Genomic DNA, 23,601 nt, shown 5'->3' on the forward strand with positions numbered 1-23,601 from the left:
TGGGCAGCCTCTGCCAGTGCCCAATGACCCTTTCCGTGAAAATTTTTTCCTAATGTCCAGCCTAAACCTCCCCTGGTGGAGCTTGAGGCCATTCCCTCTTGTCATGTCCCCTGTCACTTGGGAGAAGAGGCCAGCACCCTCCTCTCCACAACCTCCTTTCAGGTAGTTGTAGAGAGCAATGAGGTCTCCCCTCAGCCTTCTCTTCTCCAGGCTAAACAACCCCAGCTCTCCCAGCTGTTCCTCATAAGGCCTGTTCTCCAGCCCCCTCACCAGTTTCGTTGCTCTTCTCTGGACTCGCTCCAGAGCCTCAACATCCTTCTTGTGGTGAGGGGCCCAGAACTGAACACAGGATTTGAGGAGCGGTCTCACCAGTGCCGAGTACAGAGGGAGAATAACCTCCTTGGACCTGCTGGTCATGCTGTGTCTGATACAAGCCAAGATGCCATTGGCCTTCTTGGCCACCTGGGCACACTGCTGGCTCATGTTCAGTCAGCTGTCAACCAACACCCCCAGGTCCCTCTCCTCCAGGCAGCTTTCTAGCCAGACTTCTCCTAGTCTGTAGCACTGCACAGGGTTGTTGTGCCCCAAGTGCAGGACCCGGCATTTGGCCTTGTTAAATCTCATGCCATTGGACTCAGCCCAGCGGTCCAGCCTGTTCAGATCCCTTTGCAGAGCCTCCCTACCCTCCAGCAGATCGACACTTCCACCCAGCTTAGTGTCGTCTGCAAACTTGCTAAGGGTGCACTCGATGCCTTCATCCAGGTCATTGATAAAGACATTGAACAGGGCTGGACCCAGCCCTGAGCCCTGGGGAACCCTACTTGTAACTGGCCTCCAGCTGGATTTCACACCATTTCCCACCACTCTCTGGTCTTCAGATTGAAGTGTGGGTGAACAAATCCTTCTAACCAGCAGCGTGTTGGTATCTCTGTCTAGTTCCTTTCATTTGTACTCTAAAGCCTTTAATCTATCCTGTGTCTGTTCTTGTGGTGAACTCTTAAGTCCTAGAACTCCTTTCAGTTCTTGTGGCTGGGGCTTGACGTGAAGGCAGAAGTTAGTGCAGCACACCACTCAGAGTGAACTGGCAGCTTTTGTGGGCAGGACATTTCTGTGCCGTCAGTGAAACTCTTGGAAGCCACCTCCATTGAAGATGTGAGCAGATCTATGCCAGTGCTCAGAGCCATGTGTGCTAAAGGGCTGGCCAAACTGATGGAGGTTGTGGGAGGGCCCTCCGTAAGGTGCTGAAATCAATCCTGGAAAGACCAGTGTGTCAGCCAAGACCTTGTGGATATTTGCATACCTGATGCTCCAGCCCATACAGGTAGTTAAAGCGCATTTAGCTCCCATGAACCCTGTATGCTGGAGCAATGTTTTAATCACGTTGGAGAAACCTTTTGCCTGGGTGCTATGAAATGGTGGGTATGGTAGAGAAGATTTAAAACAAACAGAAGTATGTGTTGGCATATTGATCACTTTTTTTTTTTTTAATACTGTGCCTTGTTAACCATTGATCCTTAGTGCTTTGCCCATAGGAATACTCAAGTGGAATGCTGCCACCGTGTTCCGCATCTACTGCCAGGCTTCTGCCTTTGAGGGGTCACTCACATAGCACTCGCCACCATTAATGAGTAGTTCACAAAGCTAGACCAAAGCTGGAAGCTTGTCCTATCTCTTTTGAAGAAGAAGAGAATTGTCATTGTACATTAACTGAACATTTGGACTTAAAATAACAGCGTTCCCCTTCCAGCTCTGTTCCAAATACCCACCTGCTGGGGCTGGTGTTGCACCTCCTGCAAAGAGCTTGTTCTCAAAAGGATAGTTTTGAGAGGCTCTCTGAGGACGTGGTGCCACAGAGGGCAGCTGTTCTGGCTGTACTGGGACTCTGTCATGCAGGGCACGGAAGGAGATGGGGACAGAGGAGGAGAGGTGAGGTCTTGAGTCAGGTGATGTTGAGGAGCAGGAACAGCTAGGTGGAAACCGAGCATCTGTTTTGAGTGGCATGTGGGGAAGGAGGGGGGGAAGTAGTGAAATATGCATTGTAATGATGCTGTGGAAATCCTGCACAGGACAGAGCTGGGCCAGCATGGAACTATTAATAAAACAGCAGCGTCTCTCTGTGCCAAGTACGCCAATGGGTGGAACCATAAAAATGACATTGAGTTGGTTTAGAAATGAGCAAGTGCTGGCATGCTGCAGCTGCCCAGGGGTGAGGGATGGAAACCAGGAGGGAGGATGGCATGTGATGATTGCTTTTATGCATCTGTGGTTCAAAGGTGAACTACAAGAGGAGAAAGATGTATTGTTTTGCTAGTGATAAACTCTGTTTTGAAATTTTTCTGCTCTCTTCCTGGCAGAATACATGTGCTGCTAGATGGGAGTTTTGGTTTCTTACTGATGTCTTGGTGGACGTCTCCAGTGGGTTTATAGGGTATAACTGAAGAGGCAGGAACTGTCCCTAATACCCATGGGACAGGGGGTCGTGGGTGGCAGCTGAGTCCTCTGATCTTGCAGTGCTGCTTCTGTTTGACCTGATGTTTGAGCCGTATGCGAACTAGTCTCTCCCCGCCCCCCCTCCCCCCCACCCCCGCCCCGGCTCCCTTTACCCTGTGACAACTCTTCCTACAAGGTTACAGCTGGCTCCCTGCTTTACATTATGCCTGCCTTGGTGCACTTGGAGAGAATTTAGACATCCTCCTTCTTTTCCCCTATGGAGGGGAGGTAGAAGTGCCCAGGGGGAATGAGGACAGTGGAGTGCCAGAAATAGGTGAAGCAGGAGTGTTCCAACATCCTCTTGATGTGCTTGACCAAACCCATGACTGGGGGGAAGGGGAGGGGGTTCTTAAATGTGCTGCAAAACCTAGTGCTGGAAAGGCAGCAGTGTGCCAGCTGAGGCTCTGATGGAGGAAGAAGGGCTGGTTGCTATGGTTACTAAGGATGTTAACCATGTGGTGTCTGGATGGGCAAGGTTTGGTTAATTGTGCCATTGGCTGGGTAACGGTTTGGGAGTGCGGAGCGGTGGTGCTCCACCCTAAGAAGCTATAAGGTGAGGTACAGGTTCTCAAAAGCCTATGTCCCAGACAAATCTGTCAGTGTGTCCTGGTCATTACTGTGTCAACAGCCTTCTTTGAGTGAGAGCAAGTTTTGATAGCTGTCTTCTTTTGTGAAAGTGAAGTGAATCCAAAAATTTCTGAGGGCAGGGTGCAAGTTTGAGTGGCCAGATTCTGTCTCCAGCTCTAGGTCAAGGGGTAGTGTTTGCGTAGAACAAGAAACAATTATTCTTCAATTTCTCTTTCAAAGGGGGTGTTAAACAAGCTTGGGAAACACCTTTGTCTGAAATTTCTAACTTAAAATGACTGCCAGAGTACAGAATAGGTAAGTGTGTTCTCAGGTTGCTGTGTGTATCCAATCATTATTTAGGTAGCGAGTCTCTTTTTTCAGTATGTAGCTGAGCCATAGCTGTTTTAAGGGCTTCTGCTTGGATATAGCCTTTCCCCGTTGGCTTACTTATTTTGACCTGTGAATTCTGTGGATGCATGACTGCATCAGCTATTGCCATCAGTTCTCATTTTCCTTTGGGTGTAGGGTGCCCTAGCAATAAACAAACGTGAGTGGAAAATCACAATTGGACAAGAGTAAAGTGGGGAAAGTGTTGATCTTAAAATCTACCTTTTAAAAAAATGAAGCTCATGTTTAATAGGATGCATTTAAAATGGAAGGGATTAATGCTCTAGAGCTGCTGCCTCCTCCCTGGCACAAAGGCACCCCTCCCCTGGCAGCACCATGAGGGAAAGGATGTAATCTCGTGTATATTCCTCTCCCTCATGCTGTAAACAGGATCCTTGAAACAGCTGGATTTATGATTTTATTTTTGGTCTTCCCTCCCCTTCAATTCTTACAGTTTCTGTTAACTGATTTATGACAACCCCACAGAGGCTTGTGTTGGTGCTCAGTGAGAGTGCAGCCACCTTGGGTCATGGATGGGAGAGGGGGAACTGCTTGGGCTTTGCCAAGTGAGAAAAAGTATTGTTGAGCTTAAGCGTTTTTTCTTTTTTTTTTGTGGCTGGCTAAGTGCTGTGGGAGGTTTTGAAAGAACGAGTGTATGTATTGTGCTTTTCTTGTTTGGGGTTTTTCTGCTTGTTTGTGCCTGAGTTTGGTTTTTTTTTTTTGTTGACGTTGTTTGTTTTTGTTGTGTGGTTGGTTTGGGGGATTTTTTTTTTTTTGGCTGTAGGAAAAGTGCTAGCCTTAAAAATAGCTGCCAGGCAGAGCCAAGACTTCCAGGTTACTGAGGGGTGGACTTCAGGGGTTATAATTCTCGCCTGAAGCCAAGTGCTACCCTTTTGTCGCTCAAGTGAAGACAGCAAAACTCCAGACTTGTGACCTTGCTGTTTGTATATGCTCCTTCCCTAGAAATATCAATTTGGCTGTCCCGGTGACAGCAGAAGGGATTAATGGAGAAGCAGAATTGGGTTTATGTTTATACTTAATCCAAATTTCATGTTATGCAGTGAACCTGGCAGCTGTGAAGCTTAGATGGAAATACAGTGGCTGAAGAATACAGCTCCATGAATTCAGAAATTAGAAGTGGGGTTTAATTTAAGATTCTGCTTGAGTTTACTATAGAAGAGATACAGTCATGGCCACTTCTCCCAGCAGCAGCAGTTCCTGCACTTCAGAAATGTTCAAACGGTGAAGGTGAAAGGTTGTAGTTTTTAATTTTAGCAGAGGCAACTTCTGAATGCGTATAGTAGCAATATTCTGAACAGCAAAAAGAACATACTGGGCTGCAGAGGCTATGGGTGTATCCTAGAAATGGCTGAGTCGCCTCAAACTTAGCTGCAGTTTCCCCTTTGTTTATCACCTGCTGTGCTAGTTGCTGTTGCAATGCTGTTTGGAAATCTTAGAGCAACTCTTTCATCATTATTGCTGCAGGTTGATATTTCTGGATCCTGTATGCATATTTAAATTAAGATGAGATTTTAACCCTTTCACAGCGGTGGTTTGTATTGGAGCAAGGAAAGCAATTTAGTTTGAAAATATTAGGGTGGGCGTTTGGGATGGATTTCACCCTTGGTACAGTGGATTATTATTTTAAATAAAACCAAACAAAACAATGCACAAACAAAAACCTGAAGGAGAGAATGTGTTGGAGAGTATCCAGGAAAAGGATGCCTTATCCTTTGCCTTAAGGTAGCTATGTTAACCTGGAGGAATTTTTGCTAGTGTTGGGAAGGGTTGGGGTGGGGGGGGGAGGGGCTGTCATCAGTTCTTTTATGTGCCTTGTTCTCTCCTGCCACCTGTTTGTTTCTCCTTTTTACTGCAGTAGGAAACAAGCCTCCAAACTTGTTGAGATGACCCAGTTTGAAAATGCTGGCTGCCACTACTGTTGCTGCTGCAGGGATTGAAGTAGCGTTGGCACTAGGAAGAAGCATTTTTCCTAGGAGAAGTTTAGAGACAAGATGATGTGGTTGTAATGGAGTGATGATAGCTGTGTTAAGAGTTATCCTGGCAGCGAGCCTTGATCTGAAATATGCTTGAGAGCAGTCTTAGCCAGCCTGTTAGGTGCTGTCTGAGTTGTAGGACCAGTATGACGAGAACTAGCAGGCTCCAGCTACTTTCTGCTGCTTGGGCCCAGCCCTGGGACAGGCAGTGTGGGCTCTAACTTGCTGGTCTTGATGGGAATGGCAGACTCCGAGCATTTGAGACTACTAGGTCTTTTTTTCCTGACCTTTTGTCTCTTACTGTAGCTGTGAGGGGAAAAAATAGAAGGATCAGGGAACTGGAGGGTAAACTTTTTTTTTTCCTCAGAACAAGGTTAGTCAGCAAATGCACCAGCAGCTGCATGTTTGTAGAGACGTGATGGGAACTGTGCAGTGGCAGGGAAGAGCACTTGTGGGATACATCCTCCACTGAGGAATGCTTGAGGAGGTCATGACTGTAACAGCTCTCTGTGATGAGTTCCTATGCTGCTGAGTGTGACCTTTACAGAGGTGCTGGTGCAGGAGGCAGGGCAGCTAAGCTTTCTCAAGAACATGTGCCAAAGCTTCCCTCACCATAATGTGTTTGCTGTGGCATTGTTTGCTCTAATTAGGAACCACTCCCACTTACTTATTTTTCCCGAACTCTTATTTTTGCACTCCATGTTAAGTTACTTTCCCGGTCATGTGCTTTTCATGCGGATTCATGTTATGGCAGTGTAGCAGTGAATTTTCGGTTGCTGCAAGGATTAGTAGTAACACATAATAACCTCTCAGTAAGGACTGGGCTTCTAAATTCTGCCTAAAAGCTGCGACTGCTTACCATCGATACTCCAGGATCTAGGCAGTAACATTGGTTGATCATAGGCTTTTCCATGCAGTCAGTCTTTTAGAATCAGCCATGAAGGTTGAGGGCGTGTATGTAATTTGTGTTTCAGCATATGCTGTGTGAATCTGTAACTTGATTTTTTTCTGAAGTGACTTAATTTTATGTATTTTTGAATGCGTCAATATCTGTCAACGTGATGCTACACATAACCATGCTACTATAAAGACTACGTCGTCCAAGATTTGGCTATGTAAGCTTGCTTTCTTTCTGAATGGACTTCTTGGAGGGTCCAAGAACATTTATTTGCATCTGTTTCTTCTTCAAACTTGTAGGAAGTGAACAAGTGCAAGAATGGCTGTACTGAGTGTTAGTGTCTCCTGAAGGCTGGCTGGGGTTTGTCCATGGGTAGCTTCTCATTTCCAGTGGAGAAAGGGCTTTTCGTCTACACTTCAGTTTACTGCCAGGTTCTCATGTTGTGTGGGGTAAAGTACCAGGAATTTTAATGAACCACTGCACTGCAACCTGTAGTAGATGCTTGTTTATGTTGCCTTAATTCATGGCCTGCCTTATTAAATGATTAAGCAGCTGCTTATTGCGCACATGAACTGTTCTTGCAGGAAGTAGGTATAAGAACTTCCAGGAGAGGAATGGGGCAGACAGCGGGGGAGCAGAGCCATGACTGCTTTTGAGATAAGCTGTTTCCTTTAGTGCAGCACACTGTGCATTGGAAGTGTTGGTGTTTTCTCTCTTGTTCTGCTTCCTGCTGACTTTCTTTCACCCTGCTGATGTGAAAGTGAGGAAAGTGGAGTATTTCAAAGCAAGTTTGAGACCTAACCTTTTAATTCTTAGCTTCCAGCTGTAGTAATGCAGTGAGTGGAGTTGTGGGAAGGTCTTTGTCTTCTCAGAAGGGGCCAGTCTCAAACATCTGAAAACAGATTTTTAACTGTAGATGTAGAAGGAAGAAAAACATCTCAGTAATACTTCAGATATACAACTGAGGGATTAGTTCCTCTCCAATATCAAGCTGCCTTCTCTTAGTCTCTATCATTCTTCATCTCATTTCGCTGGAAGCAAGTTTCATACAACTCATTCACAAGTGCTGAGGCCACCTGTGTTGCTGAGACTATTATGTTACTCATGCAGCTGGGCTGGGGGTGAGGAGGGGGCTGGCCACAAAAAATAACTGGAATAGTCAGTGATGCTTTTGTGGCATGACCACTTGCCATTCAGGATCATGGGCGGCTTCTGTTCTAGCTGCTGAGGAGCTGGATATGGGCAATTACATCTGGAAGCTTTCTCCCCTCTAGGAGCAGCCCTTGGCCCTCAGTACAACTGCTGAGGGCAGCTCCTCTGCTTGTTTCTGATTTATCTCCTTCTTATCACTGCTTACGGGCTTGCCTGATTCTTCTTTCTGCCCAAGTGACATCCTCCAAGGAGGTAGCCAGGGGACAAATCGATCATTTCTTTTGCTTTTGTGCACATTATAACGGGGGTCAGCGTGGCTTCCACTCTGTTGTCACAGGCTTTATTATCAGTAACAATAATAATAAGCTGTAATGTAACCTGATGGTTATTCTGCTTCCATACCCCTTGTGTTTGCCGTCATCCTGCACAAAGACCCTGTGTCGTGGAGTAGTGGAGTTAGCCATGCTGTTTAGGAAGCCTGGTTCAGATACAGTGCCTTTATTAGTTTACGTTCGTACTACAGTGGGGAATATAACAGTTCTGGTTTCAGACAGGAGTTTTCAAAATCTTGTGGAGGGTGGAAAATGCACCTTGTGGAAGGTTCACCCTCTTTACAGGTCTTTGAGTCTGGATATTCCTTGGTAGCTTCTGAGACCGATTGACAGCAGGTTGCTTGACCAAGCTTCATGATAGTCAGTGCTGACTATTTTGCAGACCAAGAGTTTCAGCACGTGCAGCATAACATGGGTGAAGAGCTGAGAGTGTTTGATAGGCTACTGAAGCCTTGTATCTGACTGCTAGTGGTCTGAACCTGTGGTCTCCCATACTAACTGTCATCAGTGTCTGTCAAACAGTATTCTTTAAAATTAAGGAAACTGGCTTTTGGAAAGGATACACTGGATCAGGCTTTGTCATGGAGTGCAAAAAAAAAAAAAATCTACACAAGGGAGGCTTCTTCTAATGCAACCACCCATCCCCTACTGTGAATCATCTGATCAAATACATTTTTTTTTTAGCATTCTACCCCTTGCAGCAACTGTACTGATAATGTTGCTGCTTGCATTGCTTGGGTATCTTGCTGCCTGTAGTTGAAGTACATAATCTGAGGTTATAACCTCCCAGTAGACTTAACTCAAGCCATGGTTTGACAGCAGAATAAATCTGGCTTTGGAGTTTCTCGGACTGAATTGAGAGCACTGTGCTGAATAATGTAAAGAGCTGTTCTGCTATAAGCTCACTTTGTTGTTTGGGCACATGCTTTGTGCATTTAACCTGTCTGTAACTTCTTTGGAAGGAACTTCTGTCTTGGAAGGTCATATGTGGGAAGGAGTATTTTCTCCCTGGTAGAAGCTATTGTGCCCTGGTTTTACGTTCTTACTTGAGCTCCAAACCCAGTATCAAGTGCTCTTGCAAATTCCATTTAATACGGTCCAATGCCTGTGTCTATTTTAGGGTCGGGCTTGCGCTGCTGAGTGATCCAGACAGGCTCAGGCCCTGCATAGTCACCGATTAGGTCCCCAGGTGACCTGGTATGGCTCTACCTATTCTGTGCTAGGTCCCACGGGTAGTCAGTTTCCTCTTTCCTACTGGCCTGTCAAGAGCTCCCTCGTCCCCTTCTCTTCTGCAGTAGGTATGGAGACATCGGAGCTCACAGTACACCATGGCTCTGTAGATACTGAAACCTGTGCCCCTCCTCCAGTAAAGTGGCACTAAGTGCTATGCTGGAGCAAAATTCTGGCTTTCCTAGTGATAATCATTTATAGGTTGCCCTATGCATATGCAGAGTATGTTGAGTCTTTTCTTGATGTGACAGTGTCAGCTGAGGATGCAGCTTTAGGAATGACTGTATGCTGGTAAAAGCTTTAAAGTAACATGTGTCTACTAGCAAAATGTCTTTCCTAGTAAACAGTTTAAAATAGTTGTGGTAAGCTACAAAAGCCATGTTGGATCTGTCAGTACACCTGTGTCTGCATTGCAGCCTTCTTGCTTTAGCAAAGTCTAAAGGCAGATGAGTCAAGTCTTTAACCATCACTGGAGTTTCAGCTTTGGACTTGTCGTTAGATGCAGACCGTGCAAAGAGCAGTATTAAAAATAATACTAATTTTAAAAAAAAAAAAAACAAGGAGGGAGAGTAGGGTGTTTCTTTCCTAGCTTATTAGAGTGCACTGCTTGGGTGGTGGCTGTTACCTACCCTTTGTGTGAGAAAGGAAGCTTTTGGTAGATATCGGGGCTTTTGATGGATAAATCTGCCAGCAGTGGGGCGCTCCAGTTTTATGCTGTCTGAGGCTGCAGTTTCCAGGCTCCAGCTGTGGTTCTGTGAGCAAGTCTTCCCTCACTAGTGCTACTTTACACAAATCTGCCTGTTGCTGCCTGTCTGCTTACCACTGCCACTGTGCTGTGCCAGTCTTGCTGCTCACTGGAACTAGGAGAGCTTGCCTCTTCTCAGGCTTGTGCAACCTCCCAGTGAAATGATTTTTATCTTGTATACAAGCACATAAAAAATGTAAAACTGTTTCTCTTATGAATAGCATGCCACTTTGGTGAGTGGCTCCAGAGGTGCTGCAAGAGAAGGGGGCAGCCTGCGTAGTTAGGTCTGGCAGTAGAGTCTGGGACTGCACCTCCTGGGAGGTGAGAACGTGTCTGTACTTTGAGCCGCCACCGCTTGGTGCCCATGTGGCTTTGCTGCTGCTTAGGCGAGGGAGCTAATGCAGCAGGGGAGTTGGTTTTCAGGTGGATCTGTTTCCCTCCAGCTCCCTGGGGTTTTGTGCAAATGTTTTCACTCTTAGTTGAGCAGAGGTAGCTGAAGGCTAGGAGTGCTTAGCCTGGCCCTGCTGCCAAAGGAGGCTTCTGGTACAGTGACCCCCCAAGGCCCTTGGTATGTGGACAAGAGATGATATACCAGTAAAATCTGCAGGGAGGTAAGTAGGTGGAGTCTAGTGAATCAAAGTACCCTGCCTTACTGTAGTTTTATTTTCTTTTGCTCCTATTCAGATAACTTCTCCAGGTAAGGTTGATTTTCCTTTGCCTTGCAGTTGCATCCAGATGTTTCCCTTGGCTGCTGCAGGTGCAGTGGAGTTGAGACCTAAAAATCCTCACATGCCTTCAGTTGCATGAAGTAATTTTTAAGTACCCTTTGTGCCTTCAACTAGTGCTCTCTGTTCCTAGAAACAGTGTTAAAGGAGGCTGTGTGTCTGTCCAGGTGGGTGCAGCATGGAGCACAAAACATGGCTGTGCTCTGGCTCTCCTCTCCTGCCTGTAACACACATCATTGCTGAGAAGAGGAAATTGCTTTTCCAAGGAAGAAGAGCCCTTAAAATAGGCGGGTTATGTTTTCTTTTAAGTGATTCTGCCCAGAAAACGTGGTCAGGCCACCTCACTTTGATCTCTGCCTGTTCCCTCACCGCTTCCTATTGCAGCTGGGTTTAGTCAGACACTTGTCCAAACAATTGTGCTTTTTGCAGCGTCCTCTCCTGTGCTGGGACCGCGAGGTGGCAGGATTGTTCCACTGACGATGTGAGGGCAGCAGGATGGCAATGCAGCTGCTCATTTTTATAGCTGAGGCAAAAACTGTGCTTAGTTGTTTGTGTACTGCCATTAATTGTGTTTTGAAATTGGGAAGAATTTCACATGTATGTGTCTAATCCATGCTCTTTATTTTCTTTATATAACATTGATTTGTTCTGGATCTTAACTTTTTTTTTTCCTTTTCTCAAAGGAGATGGAGGAGAGGGGGAGATGTTCAGCAACATCCAGGATTCTTTGCAGGTTCCAGCATTGATCAAATCCTGTGAAGCACATTACTGAGGCTGTGAAGGCTGCTGCTTTTGTCCTCATTTCACCCTGTTCTGTCAGGGTATTGCATCACGTAATATGCAAAGTGTTCAAAGCTCCTGCAGTACCCCAGTAATAGGGGTGAACTGAGGTTGCAGCAACAGCTCTAATTCTGCATTCCTGTTGCTTTCTATAGGCTTTAGCATACTCTCTTCTGCTGCAAACCCTCCTTGGGGTCACTGAGTCCACTAACTGGGATGTACTTGTGGGTCGTTAAGAAGCAGTTTGAGTACAGGAAAGAATTCTCCCGAAAGACCCAGTCAGAGTCATTAATTTGATTAAATGATGATAAGGGGGTCATTGCTTTCGGGCATTTCTCTTTCAGACTTCTGCCTCTCTCCCCCTCCAAAATTAATGCTCATGTTTTACGTCTTTGAATTCACTGTTCTAGGATGCGGGACTGAAAATCAGCAATGCAGTTGTTTGCTCTTGTCTCCTTCCCTCTGTCAGCAAAGAGGATCCCTTTTCTTTTGCCTCTGGTGAGGAATTCTTGCGGGAAGATAGCAGAAGAAAAGAGTATATGAGACAAGGCTGGAAACAAGACCACAAAATTCAGGGTGTTGATGTCTCCGCTCTAGATGGTGGTGGGGAAAGCAGGTTTCTCCTCTTTATTTCCCACTCTCTTCTATCTCCCTTGTTTCTTTGGCTGTGTGAGTGTTCCACCTGGGGTCCTTTGCTCATCTCCTTGTAGACCTCACTTCTTGCATTATAAAGAGGTTTTTTAGCATTTGACCACCACCTCTTTGCTGGTGACAATATTTGTGGTGTTCTGATTCCTTAGTGTACCTACCTTTTGTGCTACTCCTGTCCTCGTGAGCATGAGTGGCTGTAGGAAGGGGCTCTCTGAGCCCGTGCTCACTCTGTTTTGGGTATGGGACAAACAGGGAGGTGCTGCTTACCCCGACACAGCTAAAATGCATGCAAGCAAAGAAATGTAGCCAAATAGGTAAGGAAATACCGGTTTATGATTCTCCTCTCTGTCCCTCCCCCCATCTGGTTTCTAGTAGCAACAAGAGCCTTCACAGGAGCAATAAATCTCCTGTGTCACACGACTGTCTCTATTCAAGCATCGTTGTCTTTTTGGCCAGGTCTGTGCCAAAATATCTTTCCAGCATAGAGAAATTAGTTGGGTGTAGGGAGGGAATGCGTTTGGGGGAAGGTTATACTGGTAGAAAGAGCACGTGGTGGTGTAGCTTATGCTGTGGGAAACAGAATGGGTTTGCTCTGCTCTTATTCCCTTCTGCAAATGGGCGAAGATCTGTGGTGGGAAACTGTCTCTTCTGGTATAAGCAAGGCTCTGCCCCAGGCTCTTCTGGCTCTGAACTTTGATGTCTAAACAGATTGCTGGATTACACGCTGAGTGTGACTGAATGCCACTGAAATGCAGTGGAACAGAATTTCACGTGCCCGCTGCCCTGGGCTTGCTAGAGGTGCGTGGGGAAGGCAGAGATGGAAGAGGGCACTTATTTATCTGTTGTGACATGTGAAGCATTAAGCTTGTGGCAATTCCAGGCTCTACTGGTATGGGAGACTAAAGAGATCCTGTGACTCAGCGGGTGCTGTGCTCTTTCTTGCTCACTTTGTATGATGGGGGATGGTAAAGAAAGAGCAGTCAGAAAGATTGCTCAAAGGGCTGTCATACCTCTCAGATGGTGCAAGCATCAAAGTGAGTGAGCCCATAATTAGCCAAGAAATGACAAGCAGAATGGGCTAGATTTGGCAGCAAGCAGGCAGAGAGCAAGCCAAGAGTAGAGTACTATGGTGTACTCCTTGTCCTTACTTCATCCACAAACACTGTTTTAGTGTATAAAAGGAGCGTTGCTGTGTGCTTATGGTCAGTTTATTGTCTTATTGTCTTTTTCTTATTTTTCTTTTCTCTTCCTCCACTGTAACGCTGAGGTGCAACACTGAGGTGTTGCAGATCCCACCGTGACAAGAAAAGCATCCTACCTCCTTCTGTGGTGTCAGTCTGCTGCTTGGATCTGTGATGTACTGACTTCATTGGAGAGAAATCCTATTGATATTAATATGGGGGGACCTTGGTAATGTTCTTGCTCAGCTGGGAGAGAAAATGCTGTAATGATTTTTGTTTCGGGGTGGGGAGCAAGGAGGAGGAAGTATGTTTTCATTGCTTATAGTGTCTGGCACAAGAAAGGTAATATGCTGAAAAGGAGAACGACCTCATCTCTTCTCTGTATATATTAAAGGGTAAGATGCTGAAGTCAAATTAGGAACTGTAGATCTTTCCACTGTGAAAGCAAGCTAGTTAATGCAGCAGTGCTTAGTATTCAAGAGCTTGATTCAGCCTTGGACTTTAGAGAATTCAGCTTCTTTCCCTCCCCCTTCCTTCATCTCCCCCTTAGATAAAATATATAACACTGCATGTGCAAAACCTGTCCTAAGGAAGCCAAGAGCATTTAGCTGAAGTACAGCAAAATGCCACACTTGGGGTTTCCTGTCGGGCTTTGTTCTTGATGTGGTTATAAAGTCTGGTTATAAAGTCTGTCTTGTGCAAGAAAAGGTTGTTGGCAAGAAGGGATAGTTTTCATTTTACTTCGTAGAAACAATTTTTTGACTTGGAGAGGCAGATGCATTTATACTGCAGAGGTGCAGATGATGGGCTGTGGCTACAACTTTCTCCAAAGCACTAACAGAACTTTGACTGAACGTATCCAGAACATGGTCAAACACGAAGGTTTGTCAGCTACTTGGGAGTGCCCGTTGCATGTAGATGGGGGCTTGGAAGAGCAAGAACCTCATGAGGTGTTGTTGCTGATATAGTACTGTGCCTGCGTTTACTGAATGGTCTTCTCATGGACTCCTCCACAGCACTTAACAAAGCCCTTTTTTTCCAATGCCTTTGTGTGAAAATTGACTTGTACACCTCCTTTCCAGATGAAGGGCCAGCGTGAATCGGAAATGTTATGTTGTCTAGTAAGATGAAATGTCTGCAGAGAAGGAAGAGGGAATGATTTTTTAGTTCATTCCTAAGTAACTTGTCTTGAATTCCAAAATTTGTGCACAGTGAGAATTCTGACTGTGTGTACGAGTTCAGAGTCTTTCAGGTACTTGCTTGTTGGGGGTCCTACAGACAGCCGATGCTTGCAGCATCTTCCACTCCATTAGGTGAAGTGGGAGCTTGGCCTTTTAGCTTGTATTTTTTTCAAGGGTGTTGTTATCATTACAGTAAAATTAATTGTGAACAAGCACAAGGGCACAGAGTTCAGAAGGGCTACCACTGGTACTGACTTTGATCCAGCCCTCTCAAGTGGGTTCTGTTGCGTATAATATAAGCTTAGTTGCTCATACTGAAAGAGACATTTGGGTTTTAGCCCTGTCTATACAAAATATAATTCCTTAGGGCATTTTCACATTGTAAAGGTTAAAAGCTTGTTGGGGGCTTAATAATACATAAAAGTAGAGTTTGATCCAAGGTGAAAACTGCTGAGGCATAAAGACTGAAAAATTTGCCAAGTATCTGCAGTGGTTGTGCAACACCAGGAGTCTGACAGTATTGGAAGGTATGGATTGTGTCTAGGGATTTTTGTTCTTAAGAAAATAATAACTTTGGGAGACTTAGGGGAGAAAAAATATCAGAGATAGTCATGTCTATAGCTTTTATGAACAATTTCTGGAATATATATGCTGTGCTTCAGAAGGACTGGAACTGGATTGGATATCGTGCATCATTTAGGCTTTTTAAGGGAAAAATATAGTAGCTTGTCTGGTGACTGTTGTTTTCTTTGGTTTCCTTTCCTTCCTGAATTGTTGGAAACAGCAGCAACTCAGAATCCTCTGTGGAAGATGCAGTGACCAAGACTGAAGTCACAGCTGGAGGACTGCGTTTTAGACTGGAAAGGGGAAGGGAAGAGGACAAGAGATCGTTATAGGAAATGCTCTTATGCCTTCTTTTTGTTTTTCAGTGGATGAATACATTGCCATTGCTAAAGAGAAGCATGGATACAATATGGAGCAGGTAACTTTGAATACTTTGTATTGAAATAATCTGTTTTAGCAGATATTAAAACATAGCTCTAAGTGACTGCCTAGAACTGCTTCTTCCCTTCTGTACCATCTGTTCTTTCCTCTTCTACTTCTCCCAAAACTGACTGTTCCTGGTAGTAACCTGTGCTCTGGGAATATGGAGTTCATCCCTAGTTTTATATAAAGAGTCAAAAGAAGGAAAACAACCTTTGTAATTTCTAGGAGAGTTTGGCTGTGAGTACTGTGCTTCTTGTGGTGACTCCCTCTTGAACACTTTCAGACCCCCTAAACAGTATAAAGATCGACTTGTCTTTGGGTGGCTGCCTGATTGCATTGCAGGATCCAGTTGACTGCTCTGTCTCTGCTTCATGGATGCCTTGGCAGTTATTAATGAGCCATTGAACTGTCATATGCTTTTCTGAGGCAAACCAATATCCATGGTTTACCTTAAAAGTGCTGCAAATCATTTTGAATTTCACAGATGTCAGTGCAGTAGCAGTAGACAATTTTACCAGCTATCTCTGAGGTTAGCCAGTGCCTTCAGCTGAAATCCTGGTCTGAGAAGCAGACCTCTCCTTTACTCCACATGGTCTAGTGTTGTGTGCTAATCTTCCCTGTGTTAACTAACAGCAGTTTCAACACTCATATGGGGAGATGAGTAGACCTGTGTCGGGGGAGCTTTTCTAAATTCTGCGCAGTTTCCTTATGCGTTAATAATTGCCCGGAAAGGGAAGGTGGGGAATCTCATGACTTACTGTATTGGCAAATTATATACTGTCTCTGCAAAGGGATTCGATGATAACTTGAAAGTTCGTGAAATTGTACAGCCGAAGTCCATGAGCATAGAAACCAATGATTTGGATGGGCAAGGGTTTCTACTTAAATGACTCCGCTGTCATCTTTGAGTCAGACTTTCAGTGCTTGATACTCCTGCTCGGAGAGACTTCTGTGGATCAAGAACATTGAAGTTGAGGTAGTCGGCAAAACTTCCAGCAAACCCAGGAACGATCAGGCTGGATATGTATAGTTTCTAAGAGCAGAAAACGGCAATAAAAGGAATGCAAAGGCACCAAAAGGCTGTGAACTTAAATGAAAATAAGGATTTCTATAGTGGCTCACTTTGGTGAGATAGATATACCCTAATATTGGATGTTGTCAGTAATATTTGCCAAAAGAGGTTGTCTCAGGGTAATAAAAAGAGGTTTTGTTATTTTAATAGAGAACTATTGTTTTCTCCCCTTCTCTGTGTACAGCAGTAGGAGTTAAGGAACTCAGCATGCCAGGGTATAAAGTGGCTGAGCAACTTGTAAAAGTGTCCTTCCTTGTAAAAATTTTGTCATTCCTTCCATAACACTGTTGCATAATACTCTAGTTAAACATATTTCCCAGGTCTTTTGGGATTTCCTAGACAGCCAAGCTAGAGTCTTCAGGAAGTAACTGGAGAGGTTCCATCTTGTATTGCTCTGGAAGGCACGTACTCATTTTGTATTATAGGGACAAGTGTTAAGGCTTTCAAATCGGGATGATTTGTTGTGCCACCAAGGGACACTCTTTAGCAGGTATCATCAGTTGCTGTTGGCTGGGTAACTGTGGACAAGCTGATACAGACTCCCTGGAAGCCAGTCAGAGCTAGCTTTAGCATTTGGCCACTATCTCTAGACTTTGGCCGATGCAGCCCTTTCGCATGCCTGCATCCCCCTGACAGCTGGTCTCTTTGAACCCCTGTGCAGGTGGCTTGGCTGACAGTCATCACACAGAGATTCCCATTCTTCCGTCTGTGCCCCCAGCGCAAACCCTACCTTTGCAGATTAAGATGCGCCGGTTAGTTGAAGGGAGTGGTGAGCTGTCTGACAGGGCAGCTGGGGCGCATGCAGGTGCTTCTCTACCCAGCAGCTTTCCCATCCAACTGGCTACGTTTGTGCCATGGTTCCCATAGCTCTGTCCTTTCTCTCCCCTTGCCCGTGGCCGAGTGTCCCGTTGTTGGCTCTGCCACTGCTGGATGATGGCCGGAGGCTTGGGACACATAACCCTCGTGTCCCCACAACCTCGCAAGCACAAGGGCAGTCAAAGAGCAGGCGTCAGCGGGAGAGTGAGTTCTGGCAGGGCAAGCCCGCTTCGGGTGGTGCTGGCAAACTGGTAGGTGGTTGTGCTGAGCCGTAGCAGTCACAGGCTTTTGAGAGTACTGCAGAAAGTCTGGCTCTGAGCTGTACTCTCCTGCCAGCCTGTGTCAGACACCCTGGGACAAAGGAGGCTGGAAAAACTGTGTACTCACCTGTGTATGAGTGCAGAGCCCTACCAGGGCAGCATGGGGTAAAGGAGAATTACTGTTCTTCTACTAAACAAGCCTGTAAGGAAAACTTGTACCTTTTTCTTCATGTAAGCAGCTGTCCTCTTAGCCCACGCCAACACCCTGGTGGTATTTAACACTACCCTGCCCTCCCATAATGTCTTCTTCCTTAGTTTTCCCTTGCTTTCTCACAGGGATATTTGATACAGCTCATACCTGAGACTGAAAGGGATGGCAGGGGAGAGAAAACTCGGACTTCTGTGACTGCAAAAATAGGGTTTTTTGGCTCCATGCTTGCCAGAGGGGATGAAGATAAGTGGTTACGTGGTTCCTGTGACATCTCAAGTGACTGTTGCACACAAGATAACTACTTGTTCTGCATGGTGGCAAAAAGGAGTGTGGAGGGAGAGAGGACACAGTGCCTGGGCAGCCCTGAGAGGCCAGTAGGATCAGGACAAGATCTTGGATAACACTAATGTTTATATGCATACTTTGCAGAATCTCAGGGGGCAAGATCCCATAAAGAAACTGCTTTTTGCATAGCAAAGCATAATGGGGAACCCCCAGATCTGGAGGGATTTTGTAGCTCTGCATGACCAGGGTGAAACTACTAGATGAGGGGAACAGTGGCTGTGAAACCCAAGCTGAGTTTGCATATGAAGAGCAGGTTACTCTGGTGTTTTACTCAGCATGTCAGGGATTGTTTTCACCTTACAGCCTTGCAAAAGGCTGGTTTCTAGCTCTGCAGAGTCAGGCCTTCCCAAAATGACTTGTGGTGGTTGCTGGCATGCCAGATGTAGTGGTGTGTCATAACTCACAGGGGCTGGCACCCCAGGAGAGGGGTGGCTGTGAGCAAGCATTTCAGGCGGTGGGAGGAGGACAGTTTGCAGGTGGTGAAGCGCAGCGCGTGCACTTTGTCTGTGGAACTGATAACCAGAGATTACAGTAGTGAAACAAGGTGGCTCTGAAGGGAGACAAATTTGTGCCTGCTCTGTGCCTTCCTTTCTTCCAGATCTTCTTTCATCCTCTCTCTCTTCATCCCCACACTTCCGCCCCCCCAACCCCGAAAAAAACCCAAACACAAAACCAAAAACCCTGAACAGCCATAAAAACCCTCTAGCCAACTAAACTGTCCTCCTAATTACATGGGAAATGATGGGAGTTCAGCAATGGCAAGAAGCTTCCTTTAGCTTGTTTTTAAGTAGTCTTCCCAAATCTTTGCTTAGCTTTCCTGTGCTTACCAGAATTAGTAAAGCTGGAGTCACTTTTTCAGTTTTCTTCTTCCTCCTTTCTGTTGCTGCTTTCTGTTTGCTACCTGTGTGGTTTGGATGAATTTCAAGTTGATCTTCAAAACCTAACACAGTAGGGATCAGATTCTGGGTTTCTTGCGTGCAGAAAAGAGTCTGATGTAGCTGACAATTACAATTGTCTAATGTATTGCCTGAGAAAAATGCTGTAGCTCTCCCTTTGCATGCGTATAATAATGTTTATTGAGATTAAAATTGTCCCCTTGGTGTCCTTGTTATTTCTAGGCCCTTGGGATGCTGTTTTGGCACAAGCACAACATTGAGAAGTCTTTGGCAGATCTGCCAAACTTTACTCCATTCCCAGATGAGTGGACAGTGGAAGACAAGGTCTTGTTTGAACAGGCCTTTAGTTTCCACGGGAAAACCTTTCACAGGATTCAGCAGATGGTAAGTGGTGTCACAGGAATGGAAAAACAAAACATTGGCGGCTGGACCGTTGGCTTCAGTGCTGATTGTGCTGAACTCCTGAACAGGCCAAGGGGGATATTAGAGGAAAAGTAATGCTGTGAATAAAAAGAAACAACATTGCTTCCAGAGTCTCTGTAGCAGTGTTTTCCTGAAGTGCCTTACTGGTTCAGGATAAACTTTGACTATGCAGTGTGTTTGGTTGGAAATTACAGTTTTCAGTCCCCTGCGTGCTATGGTAGTGTTTGCCTCAGCTGGAGTACAGGTATGGTCTGTACACATGTGCCCACCCACACACAGAGTAAAGATCATCTCTGCAAAGTCGATTTTCTTTCTTGCAGGCTGCTTTTTAGGAATTCATTTTATTTGACTGTGACGTTTGCGCTTAATGTGATTTGGGACTGTCAGTGGATGCTGTGGTGGAGGTTTACACATCATTGCAAGTATTCAATCCTTTGCTTTCAGTTAGTAAAGACATTTTATTAAACTATGATTGATAACTTCAAGGGTAGTTGTTTTCTGCCTGGAAGAGAACTGCTGGAATGTGTGCAATTTTCTTTTGAATGAGGAAGAGGATGAGATGTAAAAATGTTTTATTAATTACATCTTGAGAGTTTATTCAAGTGGTTTATCACCTGAATGGGAACCTGACGTTGTTCTTTGCTCTTCTTCTGTGAAGTGCCTCTTGAGTGTTCCAGTAGGACCTAGTTACATTGGTTGTGACCCTCTGAAGTGAATCTAGGCCTCTGTGGTCTGTTTGACCTCTTTAAAGTACATGTGAAGGTCTGTGTTGCTGATCTGGCTGAAAAGCGAAAGACAACTTGCCTCCCAAGCATGAAGGGAAACTGCCAGATCCTTTTTCAAAAAGGTGGCAGAAAGAGGCTTATTCTTGTCCTTGATTGTTCCTTCAATGGCGTCATTTTCAAATGTTCTTGGAATTCTAGGGTCTCCCACTTGCTTGGGTCAGATGATGAGACTTGCACACACTATGGAGGATGGTGAGGCTCTGGCACAGGTTGCTCAGAGAAGTCATGGATGCCCCATCCCTGGAAGTGTTCAAGGCCAGGTTGAATGGGGCTTTGAGCAACCTGATAGAGTTGAAGGTGTCCCCAGCCCGTGGCAGGGGGGTGGTTGGAACTGGTTGAGCTTTAAGGTCCTTTCCAACCCAAACCATTCCATGATTCTATGGTTGAGAAGAATGAAGCTATTTTCTGCTTTATTCCTCTGTTCTTACATAGGCGCGGGGGAAAGAAGTAGGGAAGTATCCTGGGGAGGGAAAGGAAACATAAAGCCCATCCTGTTGCTTGGTTAAATGCCAAAGCAAGAAATTTTCAATTTGGTTTATGTGCAGAAGCATGACTCCGTCGCTGAGTGAAGTGCCTTCCAGTACAGTGGTACTGAGCTTATGCCGTGTTCCCTAGGTAATGATATTTTTTTACTGTTGCTCCCAGGAAAGCCATCCTGCATGTAAAGAATTAAATGGCACGAAGCTTTGTGTTTAGCAGGGGACAGGAATCAATGGCTCAGGAGCACATTAGTAGTTAGTTTATATATGCGGCACCATTAGCACCAGTGCAGCTTGGAATGGAGGGGAAATAAAAATCATCAAAGCCAGAGAATGAAGAGTGAGCTACGTTACTTACTGGAGCTGGTTCTGGTATTTTGACACTCTTAGCATATATTTGTAGCCAAGTTGATGTTTGTCATGAACAGCCCTGTCCTCAAGTTTGCTCTGTGGAGCTCTTCAGTTCCAGTGTACCAGCCAGCTGCATGGCTGTTAGCAACACAACATTGACATAGTGCCTGTGCTTTGCTGGTGCAGGTGGATTTATGGCTGCGTGCAGATGTGGGCCGTGGTGGTAGTTCTGGTACGATCTGTTATTAGGACCTAGAGTCAACCTGCAGTCTGAGAACTGGGCTTATGTCAAGTGAAGACTTAAACTGCAGTATGTGAATAAGAGACATCTGGCTCTTGCTCACAGTTTTGTTTTCCTCCTCCTGCATCCTGCCCTCCAAACTGAATCAGACGCTTTCATGAAACGTGTTTATCCAGGAGGAAAGGCTGGACATTTACCTTGCCAGAAGTGCTGTGTGAGAACATCCTTGCAGAGTACCTCAGAAGTAGAGAATTAGTCTTAATGTACTTCTGTGTTTTTTGGAGGCAGACTTTTCATTCATAGCTACAGGGCAACGACATTGGTGTAAGAGGACAAAAAAAGTATTGAGACTTGTGTCTTTCTCTGTCCTCAATTCACCATACAGTAACGTTTCACCTTTTGAAAACATCTTTTGTTGAGACCTTCGAAGAGACTTCATCGTGTGAATGGTGTGAATAAGCATTTTTAACCAAACATCAAAGGTATACTTGGGATGTAGTCTGCAATTCAGCAGTTCCTGTGGTTGCTTACTCATGGCCTGTGTTGGCTTTTAAAACTGTTATCTCTGTTTCAAGGCCCTGTTTTGGATTTGCTCTTGCCATGTTCCTCTGTTCTGAAGGGAACCAGCTACCTGGCTAGTGAATGGAGGCTTGCTGAGATGCTCTTTAGAGATTTTGATGTCCTAAATAGTACCACTAACCTGAAACGTTCCCCCACAGATCCTTTTTGTAAAGGCTGCAGAACTGCCGTGCTTGAGCCTTTGAGAGAATCCAATGTAGAGAGATCAGATATTCCTTGATAAAACCAGACCAATTGTGTGTGAACTCCTGGGAATACTTTACATATAAGCATATAAAAGGATACATGTTTAATTTACAGCTTCCTGACAAATCAATAGCCAGCCTCGTGAAATTTTACTACTCCTGGAAGAAGACAAGGACTAAAACTAGTGTGATGGACCGTCATGCTCGTAAACAAAAAAGGGAACGTGAGGAAAGGTAGGTTTGCAAGCAGAAAGGCTGTGTATTGATGCACACTGATTTCTTTAGACTATCAGAGATTCCTGTTAGCTTGTAAGAAAGTAGATGTAGGATTTTCCCCAAAATGTTTCCTGGTACCACACCTTCTTTCCCCACCCCTCTTCCCTGCTGTGCATGTTTTGCTTTGCATAAAGCCAAAAGGAATCTGTTGGCAATTACATGTGACTACTTCTAAAACATTCTTCAATTCCTGGTTGCCCTCTAGTGTGGTGGTTGCCATTCCATCACTATAGAGGCTTTTTCTCTGATACTGCTTGAAGAGAAAATGAAATTAAAACTGCTTACAAGCTAATTTGCACTGTCGTCAGCAGAGCCAGAAAAACTGGTAAGCAGGACAGTAGAAGGAAGTTGTGAAAGAGCTAGAAATCTGCCTGTTTTTAATCCATGTGATGCCCAGTAGAGTGAGAATGTGCACCTCACAGGGCACAGGGTTCAGTGCAGCATCCCTCAGCCTGTGCATGTGTATGTACCCACCCACCTACCTTTTCCCTGCTTTTGACTTAGAAGACTGCTACCAGCGTAACGCTGTCATGCCAAGATCTGTTCCCTGAGTGAGGTGAAGTAAAGGCTGTGCTTTTGAATGACTCAGAAGAGGGTAGCACAGGGGAACTTAGGATGACTTCTCTGACAGAAGTGGCCCAAGGAGTTCTAGGTGCACTAGAATTTGGGTGAGTGGTGCTGTTTTTGGTGGTCTCTAGCCACTGAGCTTCAGTAGATGAGCTTGACTCCTGCTTGTACAGCTTTGTCTGCAAGTTCACCCTCCTGGATACCAGTGTAAGCCCTTAAAAGTAAGTCAGCCATTTGCCTTGTGAGCATTGCTAGAAGTGTTTGTACTGTTAGAACTGCCACTCAGTCACTTTGCCTTGTTCTGGAGCCCACAGGGCCTAAGAAATCTGGTGGCCTCAAGTGTGTGTGGGGTAAAGAAACCCCTCTGAACAGCAACTACTCTTATCTGCTTGGTGCAGGTGCCTCCCAACCTGCTCTGAAATGCAGTTAAAGTCTTTGCAGGCCAAATTTGAGGTGTGCGTGGCTTTGGAAGACTCCTAATGTAATTGGGCAAAGTTCTACCAAAGCTTTTCCTTCAAAGAAGTTGCTGCTCAAGCACTTCCCAGAGAGCTCTGGGCAGGGTCCACTGTGTATGAGTGAGCCCTGTTTGGGAAGGAGACAAACATGTTTCCAGAGTTGAACTGTGCTACACTGACTCACTCAACCTCTCCCATCTCTTCAGTAGATGAACAATGCTTGCTTAACAGGCAGGGCTAGGGAGAATACTACCAGCCAACTTGTGCAGTATCTAGTTGGCTTTATTTGACCTGAGCCTCCTTTTACATTCTGTTCTTTTCCCTTCTTTGCAAAGGCTGTCTTGATTTTTTTTTTTTTCT

At 45.3% G+C, this 23,601-nt stretch overlaps 1 protein-coding gene across 2 annotated transcripts in view; it reads left to right on the forward strand.

Moving 5' to 3' along the window:
• RCOR1 (REST corepressor 1) overlaps positions 1-23,601 on the forward strand; it is an 85,939-nt gene that overhangs the window by 48,176 nt on the left and 14,162 nt on the right. For both annotated transcript variants that reach the window (XM_069858859.1, XM_069858858.1), the window contains exons 4-6: positions 15,243-15,295; positions 19,123-19,284; positions 22,059-22,177. In XM_069858859.1, the coding sequence (XP_069714960.1) occupies positions 15,243-15,295; positions 19,123-19,284; positions 22,059-22,177 (334 nt within the window). The remainder of the gene's footprint in view (positions 1-15,242; positions 15,296-19,122; positions 19,285-22,058; positions 22,178-23,601) is intronic.

The sequence above is a fragment of the Phaenicophaeus curvirostris genome, chromosome 5 (genome assembly GCF_032191515.1).
Source record: "Phaenicophaeus curvirostris isolate KB17595 chromosome 5, BPBGC_Pcur_1.0, whole genome shotgun sequence".
Classification (NCBI taxonomy): domain Eukaryota; kingdom Metazoa; phylum Chordata; class Aves; order Cuculiformes; family Cuculidae; genus Phaenicophaeus; species Phaenicophaeus curvirostris.